Source organism: Cariama cristata, unplaced genomic scaffold (genome assembly GCF_000690535.1).
Source record: "Cariama cristata isolate BGI_N322 unplaced genomic scaffold, ASM69053v1 scaffold7267, whole genome shotgun sequence".
Lineage (NCBI taxonomy): Eukaryota > Metazoa > Chordata > Aves > Cariamiformes > Cariamidae > Cariama > Cariama cristata.
This window is the reverse complement of record NW_009624940.1, coordinates 9,610-26,448: the sequence shown is the minus strand read 5'-3', so window position 1 is coordinate 26,448 and position 16,839 is coordinate 9,610. Positions and strand designations below refer to the sequence as shown.

Sequence of the window (16,839 nt, the reverse complement as noted above, 5' to 3'; positions counted from 1 at the left end):
TTTCCCTGGTCACTGTTCAGGAGAAAATTATTAAGGAGGGATATGAGGCTGGGGAGTCTTGGGAAAGGAAAAGGGTGAAATCTGGGGATGTGTCCAGCCCCTGGCAAAGGCAGCTGACAAATCTTTGATGGAGCAGCTGTCACCAACCCCCCTGAATCTCAGTTTAGTTTTGGATCAGTCTTGGTTGATGCACTCGTTTACTGCCTTTGCACTGTGCACAGGAGTAATCAAGCTGTATGTGTGACTCTCATGGACATCCTAGGACTCTAAAGGAGACCCAGTGGCTGTTTGGTGTAAATTTTGTGCAAAAGTCTGAAAGACTTGACCATTATTCATTGCAAATTCCTTGATATAAAAAACTGAATAGGAAACAAGCAGCAATTTATCAGTAAGGAACGAACCCTATAGTTAAAATCCTAGTAGTTTGCCCAACAATAATTGAAATTGTTATCTCAGAAATGTACCATCCACATTATCGTGCTGCACCTACTTATTACAAAGTCAACACGGGTCTGAGATGTGCAATTGTTTATCACCTCTGTGAAAAGAGCACCAATTGTTCTCTTATATTGGTATGAAGCTAGGTTATGGGTAAACTGCAGTGATAGTACTTGAAGATCTTGTTCTAACTGCATATTGCTACTCTGTGAAGTTCACTGGAAACCACTGCAATGCACACAATTTAAAAATAGAGAAATAAAGATCAGAGACACATACTATGATGTCTACTAATGGAATTGTTTACATTTATTATGCCCTGCTCTGGCATGAGCCTTTGATGATGGGAAACTTTAGGTCAGTGAAATTTTAGAGTTTTCTTGCAAACAAATTTTGGCTCCCTCAGATAAGAACAGAAAAATTACACTTTTGAGTTCCCAAAGGAATTCCACTGCTAGGTTTGGCTGAATACACGTTTTTCTACCCCACTCTGCTTTTCTGCTGGCACATTGCACTGAACAGAGCAGAGCAGAGTACAGACCATATCTGTAGAAGAGCAAACTCCAATCAGTGATGTAATTTCCAAACCAAAATGTTCGGAAAATACTTTCTTTTTGGTAAAACCAAGCCTTTGCATGGCACATTTTTTTCATTTCTTCCACTATAGGTTAATTAGCTTCAGCTTTGTGTACAGCAGGGATTTCCTTAGAGTCAGTCATACTAATTGTTTCTCCAGTCTCTTTACTAAAAGCTGCTTTGATTTTGAAAGCTATGCTTTTTCTCAGCCTGCTAGACCTACCATGATATAATATGTAAAAGAAATGAGAGTGGTATAAATAAGAGAGCTTTTGAAGTCTCTGATATTTCAAATATTCCCTCTACAGTTGTCCACTTGCTGACAGATTAACAATTAATATTGTTTCTCACATTCTTCCCTTACTTAATCCTTTTAGAGTCACTTAAGTTTTGTCTTTAGGGCTTTGTTCTGCATTCATGAGGGATATTAACTGCTTTTTATCCACTTAGGTGTTAAGAAAAATGTTCCTTTCCCCTTACACATGTCTTTTTTTACTGTCTAGAATAGATTACTTTGCCTTTTGTTTTGGTTGAGGTAGCAGAAGTTTTGTTTCAGCATTTCTTGCTCTGTGGTATGCTTATCTGTGAGATGATGCCTAACTGTGCCACCATGGTTTCTTTATCCAGCTGCTATTAAAGCAAGTATATTTTGTGAAGTCCTTCAAAATGCAGAAGAAATTAAAAACAGGAAGAGGAATTGACAGTCACAGCAGCTGAAACCTCATATTTTAGCAAGGGTGCCATTCTTATTAATTTCCTGAAGTTGCTAAAATTAATTCTGATGATGAGTGCCTAAGGACTACTATTGGGACAGTTACTGAAAGCACATGTAATTTGAAAATAAGTCACTTATTGTCTTGTTGATATCTTTAAATGAAATAGGAAAATTGGTTTAAAATGCTGGAATTTATTATTTTCTAAGAAAGCTTAGAATGCATAACTGCATAGCATTATTCATCAGCAGAAACTGGAATATAAGGGGAATCAACAGAAATTAATAAAAAAATTTAAGGGCATTTTTGTTCTCCAACACATATCAATATCAGTATCTGATTCTGGATTTGAAATGATACAACTGAAAACAGATACTGGACAATAAATTGATGGAGACCTGCATGATCTGTTTGCAACCTGTCCTCACATGAATATAATCAGGAATGATTTCAAATTCTTTATAAGTCTATGCACAAAAATCCATATTTCAGAACACTGCTTTAAATTTTATTGAGCTAAAATTGGCAGCAAATTTATGCTTAGATGTTTCAATGGCTGAAGCAGAGTGTTGCATTCAAACTTGAAGCAATATCTGACATAGTTATTACTCCAGCACTGTGCAGATCAAACCTATTTCTTAAGGACAGTCTTCTCCTGTCTTTCAGGGAGAAGTCCTTCTGTCTTATCCACAGAAGCAGCTGGCAATGGTAAGCAGGATAAACTTCTGTACGTAACTTAGTCCATACAAGTCTCTGCCAAGGAAAACTCTTGTTATCCAAAATAAATAATAAGAAGCCATTGTCCTTTTAGAGTCCTCTGCTGAAACCTTATTAAAGACTCGATGATGTAATTACTCTACCTGAAAAGGATTTGTGTGCTATCTGTAGATTTAATTGAAACCTGACTCTTCATAAGGGGTAATCTCTGTGTGCGCCTGTGACTCGTGCAAGCACAGGCACATGTGTATTTTGTTTCTCTGGTCTTGTCACTTGAGCCAATATCTCAGATTAACATACATTTTGCTTGTAGTCACCCAAGTTCTTCATCCTTGGGACAATGCAAGTGCCTTGCCACATGCTAAAATCACTGAAGTGAAATAAGTGGTTGAAGTGGTGAACTCCATTATACATGTATGAAGAAGTCATAGTTTCTCCTGGGACTGTAAGGCAACCTGGATGACTGGCTAAAACCAGATGCAGAACATTAAGGTGTCTAAACTAGGTCAGTTCTACCACTGTAATTGTTTATGTTGTTGCTATTCCTCTCATTTTAAATAGCTCTTAAGGAAACCTCTACATGCTCTATGATTATTTCCCTGGGTGAAAGCCAATTCTGCCACACACAAATAACTTGCTAGTGATATATCAGTCAAGTCATTTAGCTTAAATTATGCCCATGTTGCTTGTTCTGTGGAGACAAATAACAATGAAACACAAAAGAGGAATGATACAGGGCAAAAATTCATTTTGTCCTGTTCTGAGTTCTAGAAGTAAACAACATATTTTGCAATTATTTTGCAAACAGAGAGAGTTGTTTTCTGTTAATAACAGCAAGGGCATTTATTTATATTACTCCACGAACTGTAATCTGTTGATACCTTCTTTCCTCATGAAAATCACAACTGACATTTATATGAATTACTTTAATGCATAAGGATAAAAGAAACTACAAACTGAGAGAGAGCTGATGGACAGAAACTTTACCAATGACCTCCCAGCACAGCTACCAGTGATGCTAATGCTGGCAGCTGTTTCAGCAGCGTGCCTGGTTAGAACAGGAAATGAAATATCTGGTATCTGAATGAAACATTTCTAGGACACCTATTATAATGATCCAAAATGCTAAAATTATTCTGATACCAGATGTAACTTCTTTACTCTATTACTGTGACCTAATTGCAATTGTTAATTAAGGCAGCTAGTGATGGGTTTTTCTTTTTGTCCAAAAAATGTCACTTCAGGAATCTCTGAGCACATCTGCTATTCTGGAGCATCCTATTCACAGGATGGAGAGGGGACAATACCACCTCTTGAACTGTGACTTCTGCTACCTGATCCACAAAGCTTTAAAATGCTTTCAACATTGCTTAGTCATTTTTCATTTTTTTCATTGATAATTTGCTAAAGGTATGAAATGGAAACTGGGAAAAATAGGAACCATCAGCTTACCTGACCCTGAAATCAGGAGAACAAACAGTGCACAAGAAAGAAAAGAAGAGAAGAGAAGAGAAGAGAAGAGAAAAGAAGAGAAAAGAAAAGAAAAGAAAAGAAAAGAAAAGAAAAGAAAAGAAAAGAAAAGAAAAGAAAAAGAAAAGAAAGAAAAGAAAAGAAAAGAAAAGAAAAGAAAAGAAAAGAAAAGAAAAGAAAAGAAAAGAAAAGAAAAGAAAAGAAAAGAAAAGAAAAGAAAAGAAAAGAAAAGAAAAGAAAAGAAAAGAAAAGAAAAGAAAAGAAAAGAAAAGAAAAGGAAAAGAAAAGAAAAGAAAAGAAAAAAGAAAAGATAAGATTTAACTCTCCTAGTTGTATCTCCAGAGTCAAGGTTTGATTTGAATTCTATTCTCTGCAAAGAGCATACAATTTCAGGTGTTTGGCATGCCTGATAAATAATTACAGAGGTATTTATGCACACAGGACTTACCAGCAGAAAAATTACTTTTCTGGATTATTAAGTAGTTTCTTATTCATTGCATTTAATCAAATCAGAAATGCAAATATGAAGCAAGAAATGCAAAAAAAAAGATGTTATGATGCCTGCTTTGTGAAAACCTCATAAAACAACCCATTCCATAATTGATTTTATCAGATATAAGTGACTGATGCTTACAGGTGATGCAGGATGTGGTAACTTCTTTTGATCAGAAATAGCCTTACAAAGCATCACATAGTGTGCCCTTTACCACTATTTTTATGTCACTTTTCATCTTGAAAAATCCAAAGCCATTTGTAAGACTAATATACAGAGATAGTTAGGCCCTTATGTGGAAAATATCCTCCCTAGGAGTGGAACACAAAAATAATATTGCACGAGGGATTTGAGAACATGAGCTGAACAATCCTGCCCAGTATGAAATTGCACAGCATTTTTTAAACTGAAAGGATGTAAATGGGATTTGGTCAGTATCATGGGACCTCTTCATCCCGTGACATGATGAGATTTTTTTCATTATTCATAAATGTTTAGGCCCCTGCATCTGTCTTTTTCCTTCTGCACTTCATCCCAGTGACTTCTAGCACTGGTCTGATACTTACTGAGACGAGAATGGCACCTACTTTGTTTCTGCAACATCTACGTTCTCTCTGGGAGGTTCCCAGGCTATTCAGTGGCAACGCTACTTAGCTCACAAAATTTGACAAGGACCACTGGCCAGGACACTGTGGCTGGAGACAACAAACACAGCCATCAAATGCAATTGCTCTCCGTTAAGCAGCAGGTGTTCTTAACTGTTTGAGTAGGTCTTGCAGCTGACAGTCTTGCTGTGGAACTATCAGACTGACACAGTTTCCAGTCTTTTTGACTGTTAGGGCATCCTCTTTAACAGGAAGCTTTTTCTCCTCTCTACTTGACTCAGATCGATTACAGTCTGGAATGCAAACAGATTCTTCACTGTGAAGATATAAAATATAAAAAAGAAGTTTTTCAAGTGTATATATATGGCCAGGCAAAACAGAGCTGAATACTGTACAACAAAATACAGTTGTTTGACATTTACATGTATTTTTCTGCTCTTCAAAATTCTCTTATATAGTGACTCCAGATAGCTTTTAAATGAAGAATAAATATCACTGAAAGTAATGTAATGTGGGAAAAAAAAAATCCAGACAACACACACAGACAAGAAACAGAATCCCAGTTGACAAAAAGGAACAGGTGCGTATACATTTTGTACACCACTCAGCGATGAATGTTCCTGATGTTACTTAAACAGCAGGAGTCCCCCAGGTGTGTGCTCTGTGGCGTTATAGCTGGTAGCCTTACGTACATGAGTGAATATTGTTGTACCCAAGGGGAACATAACACTGTGCAAGCGTTTCACTGAGCACCCTTCTGCAATGATAAATTTCACCTGTAATTTAACACTTGGGAAAGGTAAAGGTATAATTTGATCATACTGTGCTTTAAGGTTACAATTATAAATACCTTACAGGGGTCAATAAAGAATGAGTAGATCTTTTAATAAATGGTAAACAAAATGTTTCTAACTTGTAGTAGAATGTAACGCAATGATACAATGCTTATTAAGAGTATTGTTTCATGAAAGATTTATAGCGATCTGTGACACATGCGGCTTATTCATTTATTAGCAGAGATATCTACAGAAATGGATTTTCTGTCCTATGGGAGAGTTCAACAATTGGAAATCTGACTGGACTCGAAATGAGATGAATAATTGAAATCTCCAAATATTTCACAGAATTAAACAGTTTGAAATATTTCAATACAAAAACATCAAAATGGCTATATTGAAACTGTTCATCTCAGTAACACTGAAAAAATGTAGTATTTGATACTCACTAAAATTGTAACATTGGTGTATGTCATGCAATATATAATGGCCAAAACAAAACTGAAAATAAATATAAATTAAATTCAATGGAGAAAGTTATGAAAAAGATATTCTGAACTCTATTTAAAATGAGTTTGAAACCTTTCCTTAAAACCATTGTAAAGCTCAACACTTTCTCACAAGATATTTTGATTGAGAAGAACCAACATTTTCATATTGAAAATGTTTTCATCAATCAGTTTTTCTCTGCTCTTTTTAAAAGCTCTTTTGATTAGACCTAATGTAATCCCTAATATATAGTGGGACCACCATTCCAGAGGAGTTCTGGAGCTACTTACTCCAAGTTTGAATGCTGTCTCTCTTCATCTGCTCTACTAGCTTACTGATTCAGGTGTAAGGCTTCTCTTCCCCAAAGCACCATATTACAACAACATCACACAGGACACGTGATTTGGATCACTCAGATGAACACGGTGCAGGTTTTTTTTGGTGGTCAGATGGAACATAGAAATCAGCAGTGGCCACATTTTTTCTTTTTTCTTTTTCTTTTCAAAACATACTATATGGGATGCACAGGAATTACAGACAGAGGACCTGGCCTGGCATTGTCCCAGGGCTGCTCCTCTTGTTCACAGACATATCACACTGCCCTAAGGCCACTTGCTGTTTGCTTACCTGGTCATTGTAGCTCTCCCACCATTCCCCATACTCCCTTTTGGGGTGAAACACTCTATTTCCGACTTGTGCGGGGCCAGTCTCCTGCCTTTGTACCTAATAAATCACGACAACAACAGGAGCAAACAGAAAGAAGTGATTGTGTGCTCGACTTTCTGCGACAGCTGCTGTGCAAAGGGCCATGCACATGAATGCTACTGCAGCAGTGGTGGGGTATAGTGCAAAGCAGCCGTGGGAGCCGTGGAATAACTGCATAAAACCCCAGACCTGTGCTAAAACAAACAGGGCTATGCAGGAGAGGTGCTCACCGCTTTCTTCTTTCATATATATAGAGGAGCCAAAACATTCTATAGAATAGAGAACATGCTAACCGTTTATCTTTCATAATTTTTTGAGTTAGACCAAGATGTTTGAACAGTTTAAGGGAAACAACACTTAAATTAAGGATCACTTAATTGGGATGTGAGCACTTAAATTAAGGATCAGTGAGAATCAGTTGGTGGCCGTGTTCTCAATCCTAACTTAATCTTTTTCTCTGATCCTCCATCTCTGTAACACTTGACTTGTTCCTCTGCTTATCAAAGCAAGCACCAGTGTAGTTGATTGCTGGGATAAAATTTGGGTGGGCTCACAGTTCATGTCGTGAATGGGCCTTCCTCTCTCCGTTAGCAATAAAAGGAGGCTAGATGACTTGCTGAGATGTAGACATAAAGTCAAGTGAAATCAACCCCAAACCTAGAGCCCAGTGCAGTACTATGGATGTTTTAAATACCATACCTTGCACTTTGATGAAAAATTCACTTGGATAAACAGTTTAATACTTGAGGATCTAATTAGTCCCTGGATAGGACACCAGGATAAGACCTGGTCATCATTTACTCTCTGAGCACTTAATTGGGATGTGAGCATTAAAGAGGTCTTATGCTGGCTCTCTTCCCAGTGGTGAATTTCACCCTAATTGTACAAATTCTTGTGCTGGGTGTTGAAATACCTGTTTAAATGCTTTAATAAAGTTTGGGCAAAATGCCTGCAGATGTCATCTCAAATAGTTTGTGATATCCCATTCCCACATGCTATAAACTGCCTTGTGGGTACTTAACACACTTCTGTGGGGAAGCTTGTACATTTTAAAACTGCTAACATTACAGAATAAATAACTTTTTTATTGCTTGTCCATTAAGCTGATCTAGATAGCAAAAGGTACCTTGAAGAGAACAATCATGTAAAAGAGAAATAACCTGAGTACACATGAAGTGAGGCTAAACTTTGGATGCAGTTGTAGTAGATTCATAGAGGCAGTGTATATTGCATTAATAACTGAGGAAGAAGATTAGGGAATCTGAGTTAGTAAAATGAAGTGTGTTCAGTGCAGAAAAGTTCTTTCATTTACAAATTATATCCTTACTGAAAGGAGGAACAACAGGAGCTTTGCGGACTGCATACCAAGGTTTTAAGGCAATCCAGAGTGAGGTATATGCAGTGCTCCCAGATAGATAGGCATGAAGCTTGTGCAGGACACATACATATTAAATGGAATTCAATTCCTAGAGCAAAGGAAAACATGGAGGGGCTTAGAGAGTAGATAAATTCACTGAAAAATACAAAGGAAGTCAAACTGGATCATACAAATTCAATCGGAGTAGCCAGAGAGAAAGAACAAAGGTAAAAGAATGTGTGGAAACTTCACAGGAAAGAAAAGGAAATAAAGTTGGGGTGAAGGTGTTAGACATCAAAGAAAGCAGACTTTAGGAAGAGCAGGAAGGAAACACAGTTACATTTAGACCCGATAACCAGTCTGTGCCCAACAAGACAGAAGGAGAAAGAGTAAAGACTAAGAGAAGGAATTTGGAGACTATAAACACTCACAATAAGCTGAACACTAAAAAGTTACCAACAGAAGGAAACAAGACGCAAGTGTCCTTGGTAACTCCATCCTGAAGAACCCTTGGTTAGTATGCGTGTGACCCAGATAGAGAAGCCCCCCAAAATTGCCCATTCCCCAGTCATTAGCATAAATTTCACTACCGTGAAATTCAGCAGAGAGTCTACTATGAATCTCTCAAATTTTTCCATCCACTCAAGAGCAAATTACACCATCAGAAACAGTATGTTGTCACAGAGTGCCTCAAAGTTTTGAACCATACTAACTGCTCCACTGCCATTCATTCAGTGCTAAATATCCATGTTATTATGAAAACAGTGATTAATCTCTAATCAACCCTCCTAGTGTTGAAAGTGCATCTAACCAGTGCATGGAAGCTGCAAAGTTCTTTGGGTGACCATTCTGGAAAGGCACACCAGAGGTTCTACATAAAAAGGGTTTTCAGCTTTCAGAGCAGATAAAGGACATGATTTTGCCTCAGAATGTCTTGCATTAGAAAAATGTCCCCTTCCTGGTTGTTGAAACAAAGGATTGCTTTAAAAAAATTAATCTAAGAAGAGAAAAAAGCCTTAAACATTTCTTTGCAGTTGTCATAAGAAGTACTAATGTGAAAATTAATTTGTTGTTTCAGTTGTTGTATGGAGGAGGCATAAAACACTACACTGTGAGCAGTATTTGCAAGAAAAGATTTCTTTTCTCATTGTCAATTCCAGGACTATGTATAGGTTAGAAAAGAGAGAAGACTTTGCTTCTGTGCAGAAAGGCAGCTACTAAATTATGTTGAAGGATTTAAAAGATTTTGGGTCATTTTTAGTGTTTCTTTGGGGTTTATGGCATTGTGAGCTGTGTCATTTTTTTGCACAGGGGTGAGTTGCCTTAAGAAAAATGCTTGATGATACATACTAATATGTTTTATGTGTTAATCAGTGACAGGAGATTTGGGAAGTAATTCCCAGTAATTCAATCACTGCGGTGCTTGTCCATTCGCCAAATACCTTGTCACACCACTCTATCTTACACAGCAGTGCTCTGCACTCTCCAGAGCAGATCAGTAGAGAGAAAGAAACTTACTCTTGGGCTGAGAGAAACCATGTCTGTACTGCCTTGGCTTTTAGTGTAGTCAATGCACATGTGATGCATGGCAGGAAACACCAGCGTGACTGCTCGGGTATGAAGGACTGTTAAACCTTTTCCTTACTTGCTTCACCTTCCAACAAAACTCCTCTTGTAGACCAAAATTAATGGATGCTATGGAAAATAAAGGGGAATATGGGAATCATCATCCCAAAGGAGACCAATATTCATCCACTGCAATGCTGTAGAAACCAGTTTTAATGTGTAGATCCCTACTTTTTTTTTTTTTTTTTTTTCCAGTGAGGATATGGGCCCCTGTACTGGCAAGAGCTGACAGTCTTTAGCTATAGACTTTATATTAAACTGTGCCTACACTTTAGAACCAGGTGCTGGTATCTTGGTGGTCCTAACTTCATGTCAGGGTGAGACTCAGGTGTGCTCATGGCTCCTCCTGCCCCTGCTGTCTCCTGGTTTCCATGCAGAGGGTCTCAGATGCCTTGACCAGCAGCCCATTCCATATGGTAGTATATCCCCTATCTGGAGGATGTCGGCAGGCCAGACCCAGAAGATGTGCCATAGCCCTCATTTCTGAATAATTTGGTCAGAGACTTAGTCAAATCCTTGGAAAATATTCTATGGGTAGAATATGGTAATAGTACAGAGATTCTTTTAGAATGGCCACACTACACTAGTTGAGAAAGACTATCCAAAAGAGAAGTGCTTGCAATAGCAAAAAGTAGTCCTTTCAGATAATCTGTCCTCTGAAAAAAAAAATCCTGGCAATTAGAGACTATATTTTACTCTTAGACGTAAGATTTTTTTTTTTCTCTCTCATTTTTCAGTAAAAAGTTTAACTAACTAAAAGATATCTCAGGATATCTTTGGTTTTCTTAATGCAATGCAAAGCAAAGGTAATTTGCGGTGTTAGACATGGAGAGCTGTTATCAATCCAGATTTCAAATGCAATCTCATACTGCCATGCAGAAATGTTATTAATTATTGAGCACAAAATGTGTGCCTGGCACTGTTAACCCAGGAGGAACGGAGTATCTGTAATCAACACAGGAGTAATGTCCTGATGAAACTGTAGCTTGAAAGGGTGGAAAAAGTGATGTTTCCACAGAAACACTTAAGAGGAGAGAGGTTGTACAGCCAAATCCTATTGCAGTGCAATGGCTAATAGTGTATTGGGGACTTCAATTCAGCATTGCAGTGACTAATTCCTAAGATCCTTGTCAATTAATGGGATTCCAATTTTTGGTCTGAGATACTGTAGGGGGTATTAAGTGTCTAAAACTCTCTCTGAATCAAACCTTTTCCCACAAGTTAACAACAACCAAAGCAGGTAGTATTTATTATTTGAACCCTAAACCTCTCATTTTGGCTATTTTTGAGTAAACCTAAAGCAAGACATTTTTAAAGTCCTGAAAATTGAAATTAATGGAGGAGAGGGGATTCAGAAAGCTTTAGAGTATGTTAATGAAATATTGTCTTTTTGCTTGCCATCACTTTTATGGAGTCTTTCCAATGTGCTTATGCCTGGAACCTGGACAGATTGCTGCATGTTATGAAGTCATCCACTCTTTCAGACCCAGTTCTATATTTTAATTGTCAGATCTTGCATACAAGTAGTATTTTTCACTTGAAATATTACTTGACCTTGATGTTAAAATCAATGAATAACTTGCATTTCATAGCAGTAGAGTTAAGGCTGGCCTTTAGACTAGGTAAGACAATATGAATATGAGGATTTCTGCATAAATGGTAAAAAAGGAAATAGGAAAAATATTTGGGATTGTTACTGTAGGGGCTGTTTTGAACTACAAATGTACTGTGTTCTTGAAAATCAGTTCTGTGAGATTAGTCATGCTATCTTGGTATTGCATCACATTGTACTGAATACTTTTAAAGGGGTCTCAGCTTACAGTGTGACATTTTCCCATTTATATAATGGCTAAAATAAATTGTATATTATTAAGCATGGCACTTTTTGTTCCTTTTAAAAAAAAATCAGCATATAAACATTGTTCACTTAGTAACATAATTTCAGCAAGCAAAATTACTTTAAAGGTAAACTTACATTTTTTTTCCAAATGCAGCATAATCTTTTTCTTTTTTTTTTTTTTTACAGCTTATTCTAATTAAGCAATCACATGTAATTGCAGCTGGTGAATTAAAATGACATTTTTGATGAAATGATATACAAAGCATTATACTGGCTCAAGGGAAGACTAGACCGATAGCAAAATATTACCAGTATGTTTATTTACCTTCTTCCAGAAGGGGTATTTCTGAAATGTTGGACAAACCATTGCACAGGATTTTTGTACAGAAGGGTCTTATTTACATGAGACTTCTTGTTCTACCCATTCTGTTCACTATGCTGAACTTCTGTTCTCTCTTCTTCTGGTATATATTACTAGAGATGCCATAGGAAGGTCTCATTACTTTATTCATTATTTCCTTCATTAAGTTGAAAAGGGAAGCTACACCTCATTTGCTCTGAAGCATTTTAAATGTTAGAAACTTCTCTAGGTTCGTGAAATGGATGGATGGGGGCCTGCTTTGCAATGCCTTACCTTGGCATCAAGTTTAACATGACATTTTTCAATTTTGCTGGCTTATAAGAAGTAAGTTTCTCTTTTCCAATGTTTTTTATTACTTGGATCTCTTATGCTATGCTGTATATTTAATATATTAAGTCTATTTTGTTTTCTAATGTTTTGCATCCTTAGTGCTGATTTAATTGATTTTTAACCTTTCTTTTTCTGCTATCTCATTATTGGATAATGTAAAATGACTTAATGTTTTTTGTTGGCAATGTATAATTGTGTTATAAGTAAGTCATTAACTAGCAGTAAACTGGTTAGTCACTGCAATATATGTTATACTTGAAACTACAGCAAATTAAAAGGGAGTTTTGTGTTTACATATTTTAACAGACACCTGCCTTGAAGTTCAGCCACCGTTACTAAAAAACATCCGTAACCAAATGTAGTTCTAATTCAGCTGAAATTCGAGCGCTTCTACCAGTCCAAGCCAACTAACAGTATTCAACTACAAATACCATTCTTTATAATTCATACAGGTATTTCCATAGTGGCAGACTGGCTTATGTCTTATTTGGACCTTGAAAGGAGCGTGGATGTCCTAGTCTTCTCTTTGTCGAATTGGTTACAATGCCAGTTTGCTCTGGAAAGAACCAGAGGTTCTGTTGGTAGGCAAACCAGTGCTCAGGTCAGATGGCAGTTTGCAACAGGATCTAGATCATGCATGCTAAGGGACATGAGACCATCTGCATGGCTTGTCTGCGTGATCTTCAGGATGACTGATAGTATTGATGTAGTATATGGTGACATTTATTTGTCATCAGAATTTTGGGAGACAGGTAAAAGGGGTAGACACTGCTGTTAAAAACAGAAAACTCCTCCTCAGCTCTTTCTTCCCCTAAAAAAAAAATAATCAAACTGCTGGGTCCCATCTTCACTGTTCCTTCCTTTTCTTTTTTTGTAGTACACTAGCAAGACTGCATTTTGCAATCTAGAGCATATTTGTGTATTGGTAGGCAGGGAACTGTTTACAATGTAATTTAATTTGCACAGCTCAGCTATGGTATTTGGTTCAAAATAATGGGGATGCCATCTTAATAATATAAATAATTCCAAAAATTAGGTTTGACTACATGTGCTCGGTTAATGCAACCAAACAATTTATATCAATCAACCAGTATTTTAATTAAATTTAAGTTGAGGGAAAAATTCAAAACAATAACACTAGCACTGTACACAAATTAAAAATCATTGTAATCAGGGCATTCAATAATATCGATTCATTATACAGATGGAGTGTTTTAGCAGCAATTTATCAAAATCTTTCAGACCTAATAACTTTCACTGAGTTTCATAAAATATTCTTCAGTCATTTCACAACATTTGAAGTTTAATTAATCATAGTATCAAGCTTGTCCAAAAAGACACCAGGACTAAATTATTTAGGGAAAAATGAAGGACTCAAACCATTCAGTAATCTCTCATTCTAAATTTTAGTAGCATATTTGATTAAAACAACTCCAAATGATCTATTTGGGAAAGGATTCATTAATAAATGCAGACTAATCATTCAAAAGGATAATGACTTCCTCTGAAGAGTCAAATATTTTTTTCCTGCATGCATCTAAATTCTTTTGTAGAAAGGTTATGAAGCAAATAAATAATATCTTGTTGTATGACTATGGCTAGATTTTGTTTTTTTTAAATAAGAACAATATCTATTGGGCCAAACCTTCACCTTATGTAAATCATTACATGCTCTAATAATGTTATGTCATGTGAGAAGCTTACCTCTCACTTTTTTGCCATTGTCTCATAGTACAAAGCCATCTAAGCACTTCCATGCAGTTCGTAGTCGATGCTCCCCTTAAACAGCATCTGTAGAAAGTAACTTATTTTTTGGTACATGGTGATTTCTCAGTGTCATTTGCCTTACAGTAATCTCTGGTCCTGTTCCGTGCAGCACTTTCACTTTTCACCTTCCACTGGGATTTATTGCACTGAGATCAGCAACGGCTAAAAGCTGGTCACTGCTACAGTTTGGTGATGGTGCCAGTCATTTCTGTAATGTAACTTCTTAAACATTAGTTCTCCTGATTCACATTCTTTGATAATCTCCTGGTTAGTTCTCCATACACACACCAGTTGATTTAAACTAAGTGTCACCAATAAATTGTTTGTCTATTCTATAAAACTTCAAGATTTCAAATAATGTTGCTTTTTTTTTTTGCCAGCAAAATAAAACCAGAATTGTAAAGGTCTTTTAGCGTAAAGCTAATATAAAACCTGATAGATGGAGCACTTGTGGGGTACAAGAGACCCAGGCTGGAATCTCTCCTCTGCCATTGTCACAGAATCATAGAATCATAGAATCATTTGGGCTGGAAGGGACCTTTAGAGGTCATCTAGTCCAACCCCCCTGCGGTGAGCAGGGACATCTCCAACTAGATAAGGTTGCTCAGAGCCCCATCCAGCCTGACTTTGAATGCCTCCAGGGATGGGGCTTCCACCATCTCTCTGGGCAACCTGTTCCAGTGTTTCACCACCCTCACTGTAAAAAATTTTTTCCTTATGTCAAGTCTAAATCTACCCTCTTTTAGTTTAAAACCATTACCCCTTGTTCTGTCACAGCAGACCCTGCTAAAAAGTCTGTCCCCATCTCTCCTATAGGCCCCCTTCAGGTATCGGAAGGCCACAATGAGGTCACCTCGAAGCCTTCTCTTCTCCAGGCTGAACAACCCCAACTCTCTCAGCCTGTCTTCACAGCAGAGGTGCTCCAGCCCTCGGATCATTTTCGTTGCCCTCCCGTGGACCCTCTCCAACAGGTCCATGTCTTTCCTGTGCTGAGGGCTCCAGAGCTGGATGCAATACTCCACATGGGGTCTCACCAGAGCGGAGTAGAGGGGCAGAGTTACCTGCCTCGACCTGCTGGCCACATTGTCTGACATTAAAACTCATTGTTCTTTTCACCAGGCTTGAAAATAGCTCCCTGCCTTTGCCAGTCAGTGTTTATTTTATACAAGACAGAATGGCTCCACCAGTCCCGCAGGAAAGCAATCCGTGCTGGCATAACTGACAGGCTGCTGATGTAACTCCCTACAAGAGGTGATACACCAGTCTTGAGGTTGGTATCATGAGGTTACAACCTCGTCTACATTTGGTTTCATGTTTCTATGAGTAAACCAGTGCAACTACCTGCAGAAGTTGCACAACAAATTATTTTTATTAAGTCTGTCACTGTTATTCTATGGATTGGGAAAGTTGTGTTTTCCCTTGTTTTGCCAGGCAATGGACTGGAAGGAATTTTGGTCTCAGTGTACCGTATGACCAGCCAGATCACCAAGAGTATCTCAGCCCTTTGGTTGTGAAAATTGTGAGTATGAACCTATAACCCATGCCCTGACAAAGTCTGGTAAGTAAAAAGTTTTTACAAATTAATTTGGAAGAGAAGTGTAGCATTCTTTTATCATGATTCAAAATGTGTCAAAGAAATTGTTCAAGCTGCATATAAATGAAGACAAAATTGACACTTGTACTGTAAGAAATGTGTCCCAATAGAATATGCTGTGGCAGAAACTCATGATCAGTATCTTTCTCAATGGGTGTACACGTGAGGAATGCGAGTTAGCTTCAGTTTTCAGTTCCACAAAACTCCCCCAGTTTTTCTTGTACTCCAACTTTTTTACAGGACTGAAAGCTCCATGTTAAATAACAGCACTGTTTCATCTCTCAGGCAACTTATCTTCCTGAGGCATAGGGAATTTGAATCTCTCACATTTACATCTGAAATCCTCACGCTGATCACACACACATGTATTCTAAAAAAATTTGATCACAGCTTGAGGGCCATGGCATCAAATCTATCCACTTACTCATGGATGAGGCTTGAAACCAGTCAAAGTTTGATATCTGGGCAGTGGGAATTGCATGGACTGCATCTCGGAGACCCTTGGTATGGTGTGTATAACAGTGGCAGAGGTTTATTCTGATGAGAATTTCCATTTGTCTTGAAACTCAGTGTCTTCCCAGGGCTTTCCTAATAATGCAACATAGCAGTGGTCAGACCTTGAAGAAGTTGTAACAGCTAAGATTATTCAAGTTAGTTCAAGCCTGAAATTTTCATTTTACATGTTTTTTCAATGTTTTAAATGAATTTCAATCACATTCAGAATTAGAAGGAATGTTTGAAAAATTTCCTGAGAAAAAAGGGTGGGGTTTTTGGGGAAATTTCAATTCAGGCTTCTGAAAAAACTCATCTCAAGATTTTGATGCTGAGATATGACGTGCTGATGCATGATACAATATTTAGACTGCAATATTTTTAAACCATGAATGGCAGCTTCTAGGCTGATCCAAGCATATTTTTCTTATTTTGTGGATGAAAATAGCTCCTGTTTGAATTGTAACGAAACAGATATAGTCAATCATAA

The 16,839-nt window shown here is 37.4% G+C and overlaps 1 protein-coding gene across 1 annotated transcript in view; it reads right to left on the bottom strand.

Moving 5' to 3' along the window:
* Positions 1-16,839, bottom strand: part of GRM5 (glutamate receptor, metabotropic 5) — a gene marked incomplete at its 5' end in the record, with an annotated part of 26,677 nt that overhangs the window by 3,458 nt on the left and 6,380 nt on the right. The window contains 2 exons of the mRNA XM_009703397.1: positions 5,167-5,328; positions 6,905-7,000. Coding sequence (XP_009701699.1) covers positions 5,167-5,328; positions 6,905-7,000 — 258 coding nt within the window. The remainder of the gene's footprint in view (positions 1-5,166; positions 5,329-6,904; positions 7,001-16,839) is intronic.